This window comes from Morus notabilis, unplaced genomic scaffold (assembly GCF_000414095.1).
Source record: "Morus notabilis unplaced genomic scaffold, ASM41409v2 Scaffold1856, whole genome shotgun sequence".
Taxonomy (NCBI): Eukaryota; Viridiplantae; Streptophyta; class Magnoliopsida; order Rosales; family Moraceae; genus Morus; species Morus notabilis.
The window spans coordinates 15,240-33,364 of NW_010366675.1; the positions used below are offsets into that span (position 1 = coordinate 15,240).

The 18,125-nt window shown below is 34.6% G+C and overlaps 1 protein-coding gene across 4 annotated transcripts in view; it reads left to right on the forward strand.

Moving 5' to 3' along the window:
- LOC21385058 (calcium-transporting ATPase 9, plasma membrane-type) overlaps positions 1 to 17,385 on the forward strand; it is a 17,986-nt gene extending 601 nt beyond the window's left edge. Inside the window, exons 2-34 of one of the 4 annotated variants that reach the window (XM_024174046.1) lie at positions 153 to 495; positions 1,752 to 1,868; positions 2,117 to 2,156; positions 3,729 to 3,844; positions 3,922 to 4,053; positions 4,154 to 4,243; positions 4,924 to 4,993; positions 5,571 to 5,641; positions 5,758 to 5,841; positions 5,926 to 6,003; positions 6,083 to 6,154; positions 7,070 to 7,153; positions 7,239 to 7,321; positions 7,451 to 7,559; positions 7,825 to 7,880; positions 8,004 to 8,046; positions 8,182 to 8,265; positions 8,362 to 8,499; positions 9,242 to 9,310; positions 9,395 to 9,493; positions 10,105 to 10,215; positions 11,035 to 11,202; positions 11,920 to 11,979; positions 12,455 to 12,619; positions 12,732 to 12,848; positions 13,647 to 13,745; positions 14,380 to 14,517; positions 15,284 to 15,384; positions 15,642 to 15,687; positions 15,773 to 15,907; positions 16,044 to 16,151; positions 16,237 to 16,328; positions 16,830 to 17,385. In XM_024174046.1, the coding sequence (XP_024029814.1) occupies positions 277 to 495; positions 1,752 to 1,868; positions 2,117 to 2,156; positions 3,729 to 3,844; positions 3,922 to 4,053; positions 4,154 to 4,243; positions 4,924 to 4,993; positions 5,571 to 5,641; positions 5,758 to 5,841; positions 5,926 to 6,003; positions 6,083 to 6,154; positions 7,070 to 7,153; positions 7,239 to 7,321; positions 7,451 to 7,559; positions 7,825 to 7,880; positions 8,004 to 8,046; positions 8,182 to 8,265; positions 8,362 to 8,499; positions 9,242 to 9,310; positions 9,395 to 9,493; positions 10,105 to 10,215; positions 11,035 to 11,202; positions 11,920 to 11,979; positions 12,455 to 12,619; positions 12,732 to 12,848; positions 13,647 to 13,745; positions 14,380 to 14,517; positions 15,284 to 15,384; positions 15,642 to 15,687; positions 15,773 to 15,907; positions 16,044 to 16,151; positions 16,237 to 16,328; positions 16,830 to 16,935 (3,300 nt within the window). In that variant the 5' untranslated portion in view covers positions 153 to 276 and the 3' untranslated portion in view covers positions 16,936 to 17,385. Of the gene's footprint in view, positions 1 to 152; positions 496 to 1,751; positions 1,869 to 2,116; positions 2,157 to 3,728; positions 3,845 to 3,921; positions 4,054 to 4,153; positions 4,244 to 4,923; positions 4,994 to 5,570; positions 5,642 to 5,757; positions 5,842 to 5,925; positions 6,004 to 6,082; positions 6,155 to 7,069; positions 7,154 to 7,238; positions 7,322 to 7,450; positions 7,560 to 7,824; positions 7,881 to 8,003; positions 8,047 to 8,181; positions 8,266 to 8,361; positions 8,500 to 9,241; positions 9,311 to 9,394; positions 9,494 to 10,104; positions 10,216 to 11,034; positions 11,203 to 11,919; positions 11,980 to 12,454; positions 12,620 to 12,731; positions 12,849 to 13,646; positions 13,746 to 14,379; positions 14,518 to 15,283; positions 15,385 to 15,641; positions 15,688 to 15,772; positions 15,908 to 16,043; positions 16,152 to 16,236; positions 16,329 to 16,829 lie in introns of those variants that run through there. The other 3 variants (XM_024174048.1, XM_024174047.1, XR_002903336.1) reach the window with 3 other exon arrangements.
- Positions 17,386 to 18,125: the final 740 nt, after the last annotated feature.

Here is an 18,125-nt window from a genome sequence, read left to right on the forward strand (position 1 = left end):
ACTTTTTTTTTTTTTTTTTTTTTTTTTTTTTTTTTTTTTTTTTTTTTTTTTTTTTAAAGATGTAAATTTGTGGGTTTTTAGGTTTAGGTTTTTGCCGTTTCCTGATTTTAAGCCTGTTTGTTTGCTCGTTTTTTTTTTTTGCCTGAGCGGAGGTGGTGGTGGGCCCCACATAAGCCGAGGAAGAAGCTTGGTTTACGCGGGCGGTGCCATCTCTCTTGCGACAGTACGGGTGGGGTGGGGTTGATTTGTTGCCGTTGATTCTTGGAATTTCTGACAATGGCGTCGCGAGGTTCCTCCTCTTCCACCAATGGCTTGTTGACGTCCTCTGCCGCTGCCGCCCCGCGCAATGCTTACCAGACAGACGTGGAGGCCGGCAAGGACGGCGGTCAGCAAGACGGGCACTTTGACGAGACCGCCGACGATGCCTCGTCTGCTGATCCCTTCGACATTGCCAACACCAAGAATGTGCCTCTGGAGACGCTCAAACGATGGAGGGTAAGTGTTGTCCCAACTGTCTTTTGTGTTCTTAGAATGTTGCTCCTGGTAACTAATTGGCTGAAAGTGTAGTATAGATTTAGAAATGGCTTAAATTTGATGGGGTGAATTGGCACTGTGTTTCCAATAGAGATTATAAATGGCTTAATTTGATGGGCATGAATTGGCATTGTGTAACTTATATTGCTTTTGGGATTATTGTTGGTGTCTGGATTGTGATATATGATTTTTGATAGACTTTGAGACAACTTGTGTTGATATGAATTTGCGACCTAGTGGGGGAAAAGGCGAAAGGCTAGGGAAGAATCATACATGTTTTTGATAAGTATGCTTTCTGCATTGTCGCTGGTAAAGCCGCATTTTATGTAGAATTCGTTCCTTGTAAACGGTGGGCTGAAATTGGATTGTAGATTTCAAATGGAGTCAAATTTGATGGGGTTGAAATTGCAGTGTGGTTTTGATATTCGTTCAATGATAGAATTTCCTACCTGTATTATGACATGATTTCGATTGATTTGTAGAAAAATTACGCTTTGCACTGATATAATGGAGGTGAAAGGTGACGCTCTTGGAAGATTATTTGTATTAGATATGAATGGTGCTGCTAAAAAAAAATTATTTTTATGGCAATGATAATTGGGTTTGTTGCAGGCATGCACCACATCTAGAATTGAGATATAGAACTTGTCTCTCTTCTTCTTGCTTTTTGTTGGTGTTTCTTTATCGAAATGTTGCACAGATAGTTTATCTTTTATAAGGATTGCATAGCAGCAAGATGATTTTAAGGTTGTTTGGCATTATGCTCAACGAACGATCTGTGCAACTAAGAAATGCAAGAAGTCCCACCTCAAAATAATTATCAGAAAAATGCTTGAAGTTAAATGATTGTTGTGGAAATATGATGTTGACCCTTTGAAATGGTAACTGTTTGAATCATACAGTAAGAGTAGACGCATATTTTATCAAAATTTCTTATTTGGGCAAATTCTTCCACACACTTTAATTTGGATGTGTTCTAGAGGGGATGTGTTCTAGAGGGAGGATTTTTCTAGAACCTGAATTAAGATCCATGCTCCCAACAAAATCATTTAACTTATTCACCTAATTGCTCATTCAACTATATTTCTGCATCAAATTATGTCATTTATCAAATATCATTCAGCATGATAGTTTTGTGTTTAAATCTAGTTTAGTTGAGATGAGAAAATTTGTTTCTCTCTTCAGATTTAAGTTGAAATAGGTCTGTTCCTTTGCAGCAAGCAGCACTAGTGTTAAATGCTTCCCGCCGTTTTCGGTACACTTTGGACTTGAAAAAGGCAGAAGAGAAAGAGCAAAGGAGGAGGATGATTAGATCACATGCACAAGTCATAAGAGTAATGTTTCTATACAAACTTGTAAACTTAGGCCTCGTTCACTTCGCGGATCCGAGTTTTCAATTCGAGCTGAGATGTGACATTTTCTGAGAGTTTTTCACTGTAGCAGAAAAAGTTAGATGTGACATTTTCGGAGAGCTTTTTACTGTAGAAACTTAAAACTGAAAACTCGAATCGGTGAAATGAACGAGGCTTTAGTCTTTTAGACAATTGTATTTGTTATAATTGAATATTGTTTGTTATCTTAGGCAGCATTGCTTTTCAGAATGGCTGGGGAACGGCAAATTGGTATGCCCTTCTATCACTTCTTTATCTATCTTCTTGTTTGCTTTCTATCTGATCTTGGTTAACTGCTATATTTTATTTTTCTTTTTTATGTTAAGATGTGACCAAATTTGGGATAGTGTTTCTTTTATTGTTCACGTATGTCTATATGGCATTCTTAACGCAAATGGTTTTAATAGAAAAACTAAAAAATGTTGCACCTTTGTGGTTGTTGTTCAGTTATCATTAGCCATGCTATACTAGAATGCAGTGCTTTAGAAGCATTATGTATAAGCAATGTGTGCGTCCTATCTAAGAAAATTTACTCTGTCCAGTGTGTAAAAGATTCAAATGTTGAATCAACATGCAATTTAGGGTAAATTGTCCCCGAAAAAAAGGGCACCTTGCCTATACTTTGTAGTTCTCTGTAGTGTCAACTATCCTTTAACTTCATTTGATGGAATGGAATTTGCATGTAGGGTGCCGTGTGGACTTCATGAATATAGGAAAATATTGAAGTTTATAAAAGCTCCTTTTAACACTTGAATTTATATTTTGCTACCTTTCCCTAATCTTACTCTAAAAGCACCCTAAAAACTCCATTGTTGGATTAAGAAGATTTCAACTTCGTTAAAAACCTTTTTTCTTATAAAAAATGTTATCTGCAACTCAAAAAAAAAAAAAAAAAAAAGAGCCTCCATTTCGGTGGTTGTGTTTTCTCTTACTAGAGTTTACAAGGGAAAATTATGATGGAATAGTGACCGCTGGATTGCATTGCTGGTGCTATGATTGGGCATTGAATAGTTTGTAGGAAATGAATTAGGAAAATTTTCTTCAGGGAATAAAGTTTGTTTCTTATCACACCATCTAATAGTCAAGTAATCACTAGGAAGGGAATCCATTATCCTTATTCTTACCTTTCCTTTCCAATCCCCTTTCCTTTTCCATTACATTCTTTTATGTGGTAAACGCTTCCTTAAAGTAATGGAAGAGCTATTTTAATGTAAGAGATAACCCATGTGCGTACAAAATCAAATTAGGAGAACCTAATTTCAATGCCTTAAGAAAACACTTTTCATTCACCTGAACTTGTATTCTTGATTCTGACTAGTGTTTTGCCATTAACTAATTTCCTGCTTTATCCTTACTACTAACCCACCAAGGAGATGCATGTGTGCCAATGTATTAAAAAAATTCCATGCAGCATGTAATATTGAAAATTCCATCGTAAAAGTTATTGGAAGTTAAGAGCTGGTTGATAATGCAAAAGGCTAAAAAGTATTAGTGCCTGTATTTTTAGACGGGGGCACGCCAAAGAACCATGAGTGAGGATGGTAAAGTGCAATTCACCCAAAAATATAGAATGTATTCCACCACACTTTTTGTCTTAGATCATAAATGCCTCCTAAGTAGCCTAATATATCTGGAATAGATTCTTTATCTTCAGTTTGCCTTTGGATACACGAAGATTCTGCACCATATTTCTGCCAAATTGATTTTACAGTATATCATGTTTTGTTTAATGATAACATGGGCCTGTATATTTCACTGTTGCAATTCAAGCTGCTTATTCTCATTTTAATTTTGCTTCTACAGTATTGGGCCCAACTGTCGCTCCTCCATCTCCAAATGGTGATTATGCCATTGGGCTAGAACAGCTTGCTTCAATGACCAGGGATCACAACATTTCTGCTTTACAACAATATGGAGGGGTTCGTAATTGAGAAGATTTTGTTACTGTACATATATGTTTTGGTACACTTCATTAATTAAATTGTCTGTTTGACAGGTCAAAGGCTTATCAGCTATGCTGAAAACAAATCTAGAGAAGGGAGTTGTTGGGGATGAGAATGATTTGTTCAAACGAAGGAATGCATTTGGATCAAATACATACCCTCGGAAAAAAGGGCGGAGTTTCTTGGTATTATTAAAAATTTTACTAGAAGTTACGTTTTCTGTAATTACTCTATTCTGCTAGGAAGAAGTTTTAATGGTGCTGTACAATCTGATTTCTCCTGCAGCGGTTCCTCTGGGAAGCTTGGCAAGATTTAACTCTCATCATATTAATTGTAGCCGCTGTGGTGTCGTTGGTGCTTGGAATAAAAACAGAGGTATGATTCGCCCTCCTTTTACTTACTGCATTTAAAAAATAAAAAATAAAAATTGCGGCATGATTTGTTCAAAGAGATGACTTCCTCTTACTTAATGTTTGGGATAAGATCACATTACTTCTTCTGGATGTTGTATGGAATATCCTTCTGTTTTTATAATGATATAAATCTGAAAAACTTGGTACTACTGCTGTTTCTATGCTAAAATACTCGAATAAAAAACATAAATAAAGTAGACATAACGACAGGTAATAATAATATGGTAAAAAATAAGAATCTCATTCTGAAAGGTCTACAAAAGTGCCATGTGTGTTTAAACCATCCTTTTGCAATCTGGTGGTTATTCAAGTATGTCATAGATTTACTCCTATTTATGAATGGAAAACATTCTATGCATAAAAGCTTCGTGTGAAAAATACCACCTATTAATTTATATAAATTGAACACAAAAATATTTTTGCATTAATTAATAATTATTATTTATCACTGTGCTTGGGCTGATATGCTGCCTAAAACTTGGCTAGTAAAAAAAATTTTTTTTTTTGGTTCCCATAACATTTATAAAGAATGACTATTCCGTTTTTGCACACACACACACATATATGTATATGTATATGTATATATTACTCTATGATCCTTTATTTGGATTATATATCTTTCTTTCCTGATAACACTCACAGGGTCTTGAAGAGGGATGGTATGATGGGGGAAGCATTGCCTTTGCTGTCTTGCTTGTCATAGTTGTTACAGGTAGAATATTCTATCTTGTGATCTTCTCTTTAAATATATTGGCACTCTTTCTGTCAATATGACGTGGGATCTTGTAATGTTTAATGAGTGTTCAATGTCGCACTTTCTTCTTACCTTGTGTCATCGAATAAGCGTCAATTCTTGTTCTCTTTGGAAATAAAATTTGGAAATGGTGTTCCAAGATGATAGATAAACTTTTATGGTGTTTTTAGAGCTGGATTGTTACTAGAGTTTGAGCTTGCTGCGACCTGCTTTTGCAGACACACTAAAAAGCAATCTCAAATTTCAATCCAAATTAAGTTTGTGGCAAATGATGTTCTAAGATAATTAAATGGATAAACTTTTCTGGTGTCTTATAGAGTTGGCGAATGCTCACTTGAGTTTGGGCTTGCAGTAACCTGCCTGTGTGTATATACACAGAAGCAATCCATATTCAATACCATTTACTACCTTAAATGGGTTTCCATGATTTGATAGTGATGAAATTGTGGTTCTTTCTGGAGCAGTAGATATCTCTTTCTATAAGTATAACGGTATTATGTTTTGACTTTTGACATTTTTTTTTATTGTTGTCCAGCTGTTAGTGATTATCGTCAGTCTCTTCAGTTTCAAAATTTAAATGCAGAAAAGCAAAATATACAGCTGGAGGTGCGAACTCTTAAAAGCTTGGGATTTATTTTTATTTTTTTATTTTTTTGCTTGAAGAGAATTTAGATTTCAAGTTATTATGGTAAATTGTCTATGTCGTTTGAAAATTTCTGCAGGTCATGAGAGGCGGAAGAGCAGTAAAAATTTCCATATTTGATATTGTTGTTGGTGATGTGGTACCTCTTAAGATAGGTGATCAGGTAAGAGTCTTACTAATCCTTGGGTTTCTTTATTATGCCATTGTATTCTTGAATTGTTTGAATCCAACTGTATCTTTTATTTAGGTCCCTGCTGATGGAATTTTAATTACTGGTCATTCTCTTGCGATTGATGAATCAAGCATGACTGGCGAAAGCAAGATTGTGAGCTGGTTATCCCTCGTTGTGTTTTTGTTATTTGATTGTCAATCCTTATTATTCTTAGGCATCAAATGTTTTTCAGGTTCGCAAGGATCACAAAGCACCCTTTCTAATGTCTGGTTGCAAAGTGGCAGATGGTGTTGGTACAATGCTGGTAGGATAATTTAATAATTTTTTTTCTTGTTGCATGACCTTATAGTATAAGGTCTTACTAAGCTTAACAAATCTTGAAAGTTCCCTTTTTTTTTTTCTCTTCATTCTGTTTCTTGTCATGTTAAGTACTAAGGCTTGGTTTACCTTGGAAGCTTGATGTTAATTGTTGGGTTAAAAGTTCTGCGGTTTATTTAATCATAAAAAAGGAATTTATTTTATGGTTCATAGGCAACAACTGACGGATTAGTACATCTAAACAACTCTAATTTGCTGTTATTGCTATGGCTCAATTTCTAACCCTGAATGTGCTATTCATGTATATTAACCCTGAAAAAATAAGGAACCCGAAAAAAAATAAAAAAGAACGAAGAGAAATATATAATTGTTATTTGTAAATATATATTAACAGAAAAGTACGTATAATATATATAATAACATATAAAACAAAATGTATTATATATACATATATATATATATATGTTTTACTTTGTCGTGTAGTTGTTATTTATTTTCTTTCACTCTGGCTTAGCTAACTGTTGGAACGTAAATTGATTCGGACATTGCTTTTTTTTTCTCTTTTTTTTTTTTTTTTCGGTTTGGTGTGGGTGGGGGTGTTTGTTGGTGTTGGACCCCATTTTCTCATGAATGCCGATTTCATTCTATCTATGACATTATTTGTTTTTTATTTTTAATTATTTCCAAGAATTAACAAGATGTTATGTAATTAGAACTACTCTCTCCGTTCTTTTCATGTATATTGATACCCAGTGTAGCATCTCCTTGTTTCTTATTTCACTTGCAAAGGATAATGTATTCTGTATGTTAAGAATTGCTCCTTCTCTACACTTTTTCCCTCCTTTTGAGTTACAATTCACTATAACCATCACGAGCTTCACCTTTCTTTAGCTATCTGTAGGTAACTGGCGTTGGAATTAATACAGAATGGGGATTGTTAATGGCAAGTATATCAGAGGATACAGGTGAAGAAACGCCTTTACAGGTTTGTTTTTCTCTACTTTAATGTCGTAGCTTAAATAATGGCTATTTTTGCTTGAATTGTTAGAGCAAACTTTTGACTCTGATAGGTACGCTTGAATGGAGTGGCAACTTTCATAGGCATTGTTGGGCTTTCGGTGGCTGTTTCTGTGCTTGCCGTACTTTTGGGCAGGTATCTTGGATGGAAGTTTTATTTTCCTAGAATGTATTCTAATTTTTGGCCTAATTCTTCTTCTAATGACCTGCCTCTTACTTGAATTCTATGACAACTAAACACTATAATCTGTTTTTGAATGCTTAGATACTTTAGTGGACATACAAAAACTCATGATGGAAGTCGCCAGTTCATCAGGGGTAGGACTAGTGTTAGTGATGCTGTAGACGGAGTCATTAAAATATTCACCATTGCGGTAAGTTTCTATAAGTGAAAATACCTCTGTTATGTTTTATTACTCAGGAAAAACACTAATATATACAGGGATTAGATATTAATTGTATCTACCAACTAATACTAGACGGAATAAAAATAGGATACAATAAATAGTGCAGCTAAGTAGCTATTATTAGAGAAGACGATCCTAGACACTTCTAACAGTTTCAATTCCTCGATGTTTGTTATGCTTGTTGATTGTCTTTGTTTTGGTCCTTGAGCTAACTGCAAAATCAATCATTCAGGTCACAATTGTGGTTGTTGCAGTGCCGGAAGGGCTCCCTTTGGCTGTCACCTTGACGTAAGTATGAGACAATGTTTTTGTTCCCGATGCATTAATTTGGGTGCTCATTCCAGTATTAAATAGTAATAAACTATTGCTATTTAATTTATCAAATTTTCTCTGTACTTAATTCTTTGACAGACTAGCCTATTCGATGAGGAAAATGATGGCAGACAAAGCATTGGCAAGTTTCTTCCTCTTCTTTGTCTTTGACCGATATGCTATTTTTAATACTGTCCTCTTTCTTACTCTCCCTCCCCAAGAGTTTATATCTTTTTCAATTTTGTACTACCATTTTGTAACAGACATACATGTGCAGGTGCGGAGGTTGTCTGCCTGTGAGACTATGGGCTCTGCAACAACAATTTGTAGTGATAAGACTGGAACGTTGACTTTAAATCAGGTATGTATGTATACAGAATTAAATATTTTTTTAAAAATAGATTATTGGGTCATATGACATCATAAATGCTGATAGAAAAAAAAATTTATTCTACAGATGACAGTTGTCGAGGCATACGTTGGCAAAAAGAAGATGAATCCCCCAGATGACCCCTCACAGTTGCACTCAGATGCTTCTGCTCTACTGAGTGAGGGCATTGCACAAAATACCACAGGCAATGTTTTTGTGCCAAAGGTATGCCATCTCTCTCTCTTTCTCTCCCCCCTAGATGATAACTTACCTCAATTAGGGAATGTTACTATTTGTGTTGGAATACCTGAAAGTGAAGAACAGAATTTTTAAAATCATTGGAAGATTAATGCCGTGTGAATTGATAATAAGATGAAGCCTATTACGAAATTTTTGGATTTTAGTATTTATCTTAGTTGTCGAACTTTCGGTTTATTGCACCAATAACAAAAGAAATTGTTTTACGGGCCCGTTTGGCAGAGCTTTTGCTTGAGCTTTTAGTCAGCAGAAGGAGAAGTAAAAATTGTGGCTTTTTAGCAAGTGTTTGGAACCACATTTCTAAAGAGCTTAATGGATTAAAATCATTTTTGAACTTTTTAATAAGCAATAAAAGAATTTTAGAATGAAGTTTATAATGCCTTAATAAAACCATGGTACAAGTTTTAATGTCTATTTGGAAGAGCTTTTTTTAAAAACCACATTTGTGGCTTTGGATGGGAGCTCTTCTAGAGAGCCAAACTCTTCTAATAGATCATCCAAACACTTCCAGAAGCAGCTATTGGACCCAAAAACCCAAAAGTAACGTTTAAAAACCCAAGTTTCAAGTTTACTATGTATGTTGCTTATGTTCAACTTCCACAAATGTGCTTGCTCTTTTCTCATGTTGGATGCTGGAAGCTTTTATTTGTTAGTTCTTCTGAAGACTGATCTTACATTAAAATCTGTCTTTAAATGCATTTTGTTTTAGCAGGGTGATGGAGATGTAGAGATCACTGGATCTCCCACAGAAAAGGCTATACTTTCTTGGGCTATGGAGGTACCCTCTTTTTTTTATTGTATCTTAGTATGTACAAAGTTTCTCACTTTGACGTTGTTCGGATTATCAACATATGTGTTGCAGTTGGGGATGAAGTTTGACATCATCAGATCAGAGACTATTGTTCTCCATGTTTTCCCGTTCAACTCAGAGAAAAAACGAGGGGGTGTTGCACTGAAACAGGTAAGGGCTTTGTTAGTTTACCAATCTATCCCAAAAGCTTAAGTTGTTAGGAGGTGGGCCAATAATAGTTTTTATACTTTAACTTTCCTCCTCACGTGTGGGCTGGACAATGGGTAATTGTTTGGGTAAATTAATTGGAAAATCCAACACGTGAATATTTGATAATAAGCCCGAATATATGTTAAAGACCCAATACGTAATGACAATTTTAATGGGGATAAAGAGTGCAATTACGGGAGTTTGAACTCAAGACCTCCTGCTCTGACACCATGTTAGTTTACCAATCTATCCCAAAAATTTAAGCTGTTAGGAGGTAGACCAACAATAATTTTTATACTTTAACAAGGATTCAGCAATAATGCAATATTTCAAAGTTAGTCGTCACAAGTTTGAAACTTTCCTGAAGTTGCATGATTTAATATCCCGTTAATTGTTCCATATGGCCTCATAAATTAAAGCCACTCTAAATTTCCTATGTTATTATAAAATTTTTCAGAGACAAACACCACAATGTTGCATAGGTACAGGAAAAGCATTACCTGTTTCAGGTGTAGAATCTGTTCCATTTGTTTGATTGCCTTGTGTAATAACATTGTATATTTTAATGGCAGAAGGATTCAAAAGTTCATATACATTGGAAGGGTGCAGCTGAGATAGTTTTGACCTCGTGTACAAGGTATCTTGACTCAAATGGTTGTGTGCAGTCCATCCATGCAGACAAGGTAGGATTGTAAGGATTGTTGATTTGTTCCACAGTAGAAATAAAATTCTGAGAAGAATGTTTGAGATAATTAAAAGGAAACAGTGGAATTAGAGAAATATTTTAAGTAAAACATATACTGAAGAAATTATGGCAAAGAGCTCCAGTAGCTCACTTCTGTTTGTATTGATGAACCTGAAAACTGCTTAGAACACTTAACCGTGGTGGTTATGCAAGAGATTGTTAGTGTGAATTGGAGTTGCAAATGCTGCTTAAGTAGGGTTAAAAGTAAAGTTCATCTGGTATATTATGGTTGATTGTTGTATTTTTAGTTGCTTTTGCTCTTCTTGTCTTGTTTTTTCACAGAGGATACGTTAACCTTATTACCTGTAATTGATTTTCATCAATAAAGGTGTTTTTCTTAGCAAAAAGATTTTTTTTTTTTGATGATCTATTGAGTTAATATTTCGGACTCCCCATGAGTGGATTGAGTATTTTGTATAATCCTAAATGTATAAGTGAACTGTCTACTTTCTAGCGTGTGCTTTGTAAATATGGTGATTTAGAAACGTGCTCCTTATGAGATCCTCTTATGATGATGGTTTCTCTGGCTTTGTTGCGAAAAAGTTCAAAGTCAAATTATTATCATTCTGAATAATAGTGCACCATTTATATTTACCATTGAGGACTTGTGCGATGAACACCTTGCCTGTGTGTTGGATTGAAAATCTATAAAAGATTTGCAAGAGAGTCTGATTATCGAGCATTATTTTTGAACTTGATTGAAAGTAGTTCTCTGTTAATTTATATGTTCAATTTTCTTTTCTTATTCTTTTTGTAGGACTTTTTCATGGAATCTATTGATGACATGGCTGCAAGAAGTCTGAGATGTGTCGCCATTGCATACAGAGCCTATGATTTGGCCAAAGTTCCTGTCGAGGAAGAACAATTGGCTCAATGGGCTTTACCTGAAGATGACCTCGTTTTACTTGCTATTGTTGGAATAAAAGTATGCATAAAAACTGCTTTCCGAAATAACTGCACATACCTTTTTTTTAAAAAAAAAAAATTATATGATACTGTCTGGTTCTTGGTTTTTAATCATTATCGCTGTGCATGGCTCATCAGTTTTGTGTGGCTGAGTTTGGATATGTTCATTTCTAAAAAAGGTAGCAAGATAGTAATCAGGTCAACGTGAGTGTTTTCTTTAGCTTGAATGATTTTTCTCTTACTACCCTGATCATACTGTTGGAATTTGGTCAATGCTCAAGGATGTGCTTTTTCTGTGCCTCCGAAGTCCGTTGATTAATGACTTAGGTTTTGAAGTTGACGGCACAGGGAAATGCACGAGTCTTTAGCAAAACCTATGATATTCTTTTGTCAACTAGCTGGTTTTACGAGGTAGCCCATATGGTACAATTATTATCATTTTATAGATACACACATGAGGTAGAACGTTAGAATTTGAGTTCTCTTTTGTTCTGTATAGCTTTGTTATGACTATAATTTTTCTTTTTTTCACTTTTTCTACTGTTGGATTGAAGAGAGGCATTTCCTAATGTTCCAGTGACCAATTTGGATATGTACTATACAACTTTGTGGAGACTAACTTTTGATGCATTTATTTAACTTAGTGTAAATATAAAATGCTCGTTCTTATTGCACAATTTCTCATAGTCATTGTATTTTTATATCATCTCTAAACCAATACTATTTCTGTATGTAGGATCCTTGTCGTCGTGGAGTCAAGGATGCAGTAAAAGTATGCACAGAAGCTGGTGTTAAGGTAGTCTACCACACATTCTTCATATTATCTTTGTATGCATTATTGATGTGTGTGATTGCATATGTTATTAATTTATCACATCATTTTCTTTATTTATGTATTGCTTAACCTGAACAAAGAATGGTCGTCACTTTATAATGTTGTTCTTCCTTTGTGCAAAATCCTGTTTTAGATTGATTTCAAACTGGAAAGTAATTGAACATTACTGCAACATGATGATAAGGGGTTCAAATTTGGTGGAAGGAAATATTTCTGAGATATGTAGCAAATATTTAACATCCAATATTATTGTCTTCTTAGTGGACACATGTTAAGAATGCTTGTTCACTATTAAAATTTTCTATTTGAAACCTTGGATTTAATTTAGGATAATATGTTTCTGCTTGTATGTATGATACAAGTTCTATTTTAATTTGAAAAACTTAAAAACCGATTAAACAAATAGAGTGGGAATTGCGTGTTTTTAATTGTCTAGGTACGCATGGTTACTGGAGACAATCTTCAAACAGCTAAAGCAATTGCTCTGGAGTGTGGAATACTTCGTTCAATTGCAGAGGCTACTCATCCTAATATCATTGAAGGGAAAGAATTCCGTGTATTATCTGAAAAGGATAGGGAACAAGTTGCCAAGAAAATAACGGTATGGCTTCAAAAGCTTTCAATTTTGGCTATGTCCGTCTTAGCGCTAATGGAACTTGTAGGACTGCATTTTACATATCATGAATGAGCATTAAATTATAGGAATTATGCAGGTAATGGGAAGGTCTTCCCCGAATGACAAGCTTTTACTCGTACAAGCATTACGTAAGGGGGGAGATGTTGTTGCTGTAACAGGAGATGGCACTAATGATGCCCCTGCACTTCATGAGGTTTGTGCGTTTGACAATTTAAAGTACCTTAAGGATATTTCAGGATGTATCTGTTAGCTCTAATTTCAAGCATTTAAATTAGCACAGTTTTCAGCACTTCTTTGGGCTTCTACACCTGAAGAATTTAAGCATTTCTCACTTGATTTGATAGTTCTTAACTGGAGAGCTGTAATTGGGAGTTAACTTTTGTCTTTGGTTTTTTCTCTCGTCTTTTTTTCCTTTTTATTTTTGTTTTGTGGGATTCTTGTTGAGGAGATCTCATCTTCGGCTTTCTTGTATTGATCTTTTTTTTTAATGAATAAGTCTTTGTTTATTACTAAAAAAAAAAGCTGTAATTTCAAGTATTTAAGAACATTAATGGGTCGCTGTGGTTGCCTAGTTGGTGCGTGTTGCTTGAGATTTCTGGCGTTCTCAGGCAACAGTGCACCATTGTGTCACTGTCATCGATATATTTGCTCACTTTCCATCACTTTGCTAATTTTTTTGTGTTTGAATGTTGGAGTACAGTGTTTTATCATACCCGTATCCTGTTTTTATATGAAGCGTCCTAGTAAAAGTCATGATTGTCTGCACCATTGTCATTGTTTATTTGTTAAACTTATGTTCTCAATTCTGCATCATAGCCAATGGCAAGATATTTGGTTACATTTTAATGAGTTTCGTGCACTAGACAATACACATGCATACACACGTACAATGTTTTCTGTTTTGCAGCTTCTAGAATTTCAACTGGTTATTTTCATTTTTACCATGTTTTCTGGTCATATTTGATTGCATTTATACCATTCTGTATTTTAGGCAGATATTGGTCTTTCGATGGGCATTCAAGGAACTGAAGTCGCAAAAGAAAGTTCAGATATCATTATCTTGGATGATAACTTTGCTTCAGTTGTCAAGGTATGTAAGCAGATCTTGTATCTATCTGGCAGTGTATGAAATCTTTTTTTTTTCCCCTTTTCCTTGTGTTTTTGTTTACCATAAGGATTCACTACTTCTAATTTTATTGCTGTTTTTTAGAATATTAATTAGTTTCTTAAAATGATTTCTTAGTAGTTTTTTTTTTTTTTTATTTTTTTTTATTTTTTTTTATTTTTATTAAATACGTGGTTCTTCTGGTCTGTAATGTTATTATGTTGCATCTTATATTATGAGTCATTATTCTTCGAGAGATGGATACACTTTGTACTTCTGGAAAGTTCTTACATTTGATCTCAAAAGCTGACCTTCATGTGGATTTAAGCTATATATATATATTTATATATATTTAAGAGAAGTCTCAGAACAGTCTTAATTATGATAATAGGGACGCTACAAGTGTACATTATGCTTCCTTTGCAGGAACAAAATATTATACAATGTGACTTCTCTAAGAGGACTATCCATTGACATTTGATTTTGATTATGCTATATACTATTACAACTGTAATAAATTTATTTGAGGAAAGGGATGATCATAATTGCTTTTTTACGAGGTTTTGAGACAAGCCTTCACTCCTAATTCTGGATGTATCCCTTTGTCTACTTTGTGTAGGTTGTTCGCTGGGGGCGTTCTGTGTATGCAAATATTCAGAAATTTATTCAGTTCCAGCTTACGGTCAATGTTGCTGCTCTTGTAATTAATGTTGTGGCGGCAATATCTTCTGGTGATGTTCCTCTAAATGCAGTACAGGTTGGTTTCCAATACACGTGCGTGCACGTACTTGCACACGTTCTTTGTTATGAATAGGAATTATCCAGTCCTGCACTCAGTTCTGTACGTCTTGGAATGTTCTTGAATTTGAAGGCAAAACAAAAGCATCAGGCAACCTCAAATTCTGTTTTCCTTGATGGGCTGTCACACTGATTGGGATTTATAAAATAAATTTAATTAAACCAAAATAGGAAATTAACTTGGTCAAAGTTAATTAATGTCATGTACTGCTTTGAAGACTTTAAAACTAATAAAATCTATATAAACAATCCAAAATCCAATACGTGTTTTTCAATTCAGTTGATTTCAGTTGGCCAGTGTCGTGATAATTGCATTCCATGGGTGTGACATGGGTTCTTTTTACAAACCAGTGCATGTATGTGGAGTTTGTTTTCCGTAAAGAAACAGATCTTTAGTGAAAATAAAAGAGGATAAAGCATTATCCAAAACCCAAACTATTAGTTCAACAAAGTTTCAACTTTCAAGATGTCCTTCCAGTTACAAAACCATGTGTAAGATCATGTATTACAAAATCCTGCCAGAACTCATGATATGAGCAACATCATATTACGAATTCCTGCCTTCTTTTGCATAAATTCAGAAAGTATTTGTCATAGTAAATTTCAGTTTATATCGTGTCTGTCTATTTTAGTTCCAGATGGGGAAATTTGTTGCTCTTCTTTATTTAGGCTTTGAAAAACATACAAATGAGTGATGTGTTATGGTGCTTTTGTATTTTCTACAGCTTCTGTGGGTTAACTTGATCATGGATACTCTTGGAGCACTTGCATTGGCTACCGAACCACCTACAGACCACCTCATGCGTAGATCACCAGTTGGCCGAAGGTTTGACAGTGCTTGCTTTTAGTTCTTCCCAAATTCCCTTTTCTTCTTGATTTGATGTTACAAACTCTATCATGGAAATAAGATAGTAGTGTGTGTGTGTGTGTGTGTGTGTGTGTGTGTGTAGGTATACATGTATGTATGCAGTCTTGAATGTCTTTGCAAGCCATAGTTGTGTTTTTACTATTAGTTGTCTTGGAAGGGCAGAAGATAAAAAATGGATTTGTATATGACTACTTGTAATTTTCACTTTTATACAGGGAACCTCTTGTAACAAACATTATGTGGAGGAACTTAATCATACAGGTACCAATTTTCTACTTGTATCTTTGGAAAATTTTAGATCTCTGGAGAATATGAATGAAGAAACAAAAATTTTACTTTGTTACAGGCTTTGTATCAAGTTGCTGTCCTTTTGGTCCTCAATTTTTCTGGCAATAGTATTCTCCGTCTGAATAATTACACGAGAGAGCATGCTGTGGATGTTAAGAATACTGTTATATTCAATGCATTTGTTCTCTGCCAAGTAAGTATGATAGTTGAAATCTACAATTTTGCTTCTCAATGGATTCCTAATGCTAAACTCGATACTATTTACTTTGCTGTCAACGCGATTTGTATAATATCTAACCGACATATTCTCTCAAATGTTCAAACTGCAGATATTCAACGAGTTTAATGCTCGAAAGCCTGATGAAATAAATGTCTTTAGTGGAGTGACTAAAAATCACCTCTTCATGGCAATCGTTGGGATTACTTTTGTCCTTCAGGTGAGGCCAAAATGGATGATCTTGATTGACTCTTGAGCTTATATTATAGAGATTTTGTATTAATAGATGTCTAATCGATTCGCAGATAATCATCATTGAATTCCTTGGAAAGTTCACTTCAACCGTAAGACTTAATTGGGCATATTGGCTTGCATGTGTTGGCATCGCGATCGTCAGGTAGGTTATAACCTTGTGGTGCTTATTTGTTTCGAAAAGCTATTGAAGTTTCAACCTCAGTGTAATTTGATTCTTGAGTCCTACATCATTTAATTTGATTGTTTGCCTTCTGAGTCTGCCAAGTTATTATTATTTTTTCTTCATACAGTTTTGGATATGAGATTTCTAAAATTGTCTCATCTGATGTCTTGGGCATTTGATGACACTCCTTTCCCTCAAATGTCAAACTCTCTTTAGCAAAATAAAAATAAAATAGAATAGAATAAGATGTCAAGCACCAGTGCGGGTTTGGTTCATAGGTCTGGATTTGGTGATTTGAACCTTCCCATACAATAAAAAATTTCAGATTGTTTCAGTTTTGGTCAGAAGGTTTCAAACCGTATGCTATTCTCTTCTCTATTTAAGGATCCGAGCATAACATTCATGTCAAGTTTACAAGTGGACGAGAATTATATTAGAACCCCATCCTCGTAAATTTTAACTGCCTTTGCCTTATTGCAGCTGGCCTCTTGCTATATTTGGAAAACTCATTCCCGTCCCGAAGACCCCATTAAGCGAGTACTTCCGCAGACCGATTCGCTGGTACAGAACTTCCCTTAGAGCATAGATCTCATCTCGTGGGATTGAGAAAAAGCATGCTACGAGTATAAGTTAAAGATCTCTCTACATACAGTTTGTTTTTTTTTTGTTTTTTTTTGTTTTTTTAAATCCTCTTTTTGCATTCAGACAATGCTATAGAGGTTCCTTATGTCTAATTTACATTACCATTTGTGAAATTGGCAAGTGGTTTTCTTTGGTTTTGTCTTACGTCGAAAAAAAAAGGGGAAAGAATATGATTTGTATATATTACTTGCCACTGGAGCGTAATATTTGGCTCATTATGCTTTGTGCAAAACGCCTTAGTTTGGCGACCGTTTGGTTTAGTGCCACCGGTAGTTTGAGAGTAGTGTGGCTTTGGGGAGGTTACGGGATCGAACCCGCCTTGTGTGTGTGTAATGCTAAAGTTACTCCTGGACATTACTTTCAAGCGAAAAGGAAAAACTATGAATGACTTTGCAGTGTCTATGTTTAGTTCTCTAGCAACTTAACATCCACTAAGTTCTCCTTTTCAATTCTGTTTTTGTTTCCCCTCTTTTTGAACGTAGAGATTGGGGGATTTGAATTCTACACTTCAATTAATTATGAACTTACCGTTGAACTAATGCTTGCAACGACTCATTCACTAAGTCATAGGGGTCGTTTGTCTCGTACACTAACCCAAATCATTGATTCTACTACAAATTTAAATTTCAAACGTCAGAATCAAGAATAATGCCTTCCATAAAGTTTAGAAAATCTTCTGCGTTTTTGTGATGAGCATTGTCCTCAAGAAATCTGGTCATTTCTTAACATAACTATTCTAGACTCTAGTTTCTACTATGAGTTTTCTTATGTTTCCATGATGGTTATTAATCAAATATAAAAGTTTAATGTCGTGGCTTGATAATAATTTGATTTTATTAATTGTTATAAAATTCTTTTGTTAATTGTTTAATTTATTATAATTGTCGATCAATAGCTTATAGTTAATTGTCATGAAATAACCATTAAAACTATGTCTGGAATAGTTGGATACGTGTAACTTTTTTTGTTTATATCTGTGTAACATCATTTATTCGTGTATATAACACTCAATTTGTTTAACATATAATAAACATAGTCTAACAAATGTAACATTGAATGTATGTAAGTATATGAAAATAGTTAAATACGAATGAACGAACAACATTATCTATACCTAACTGTATGGCTGTCTAA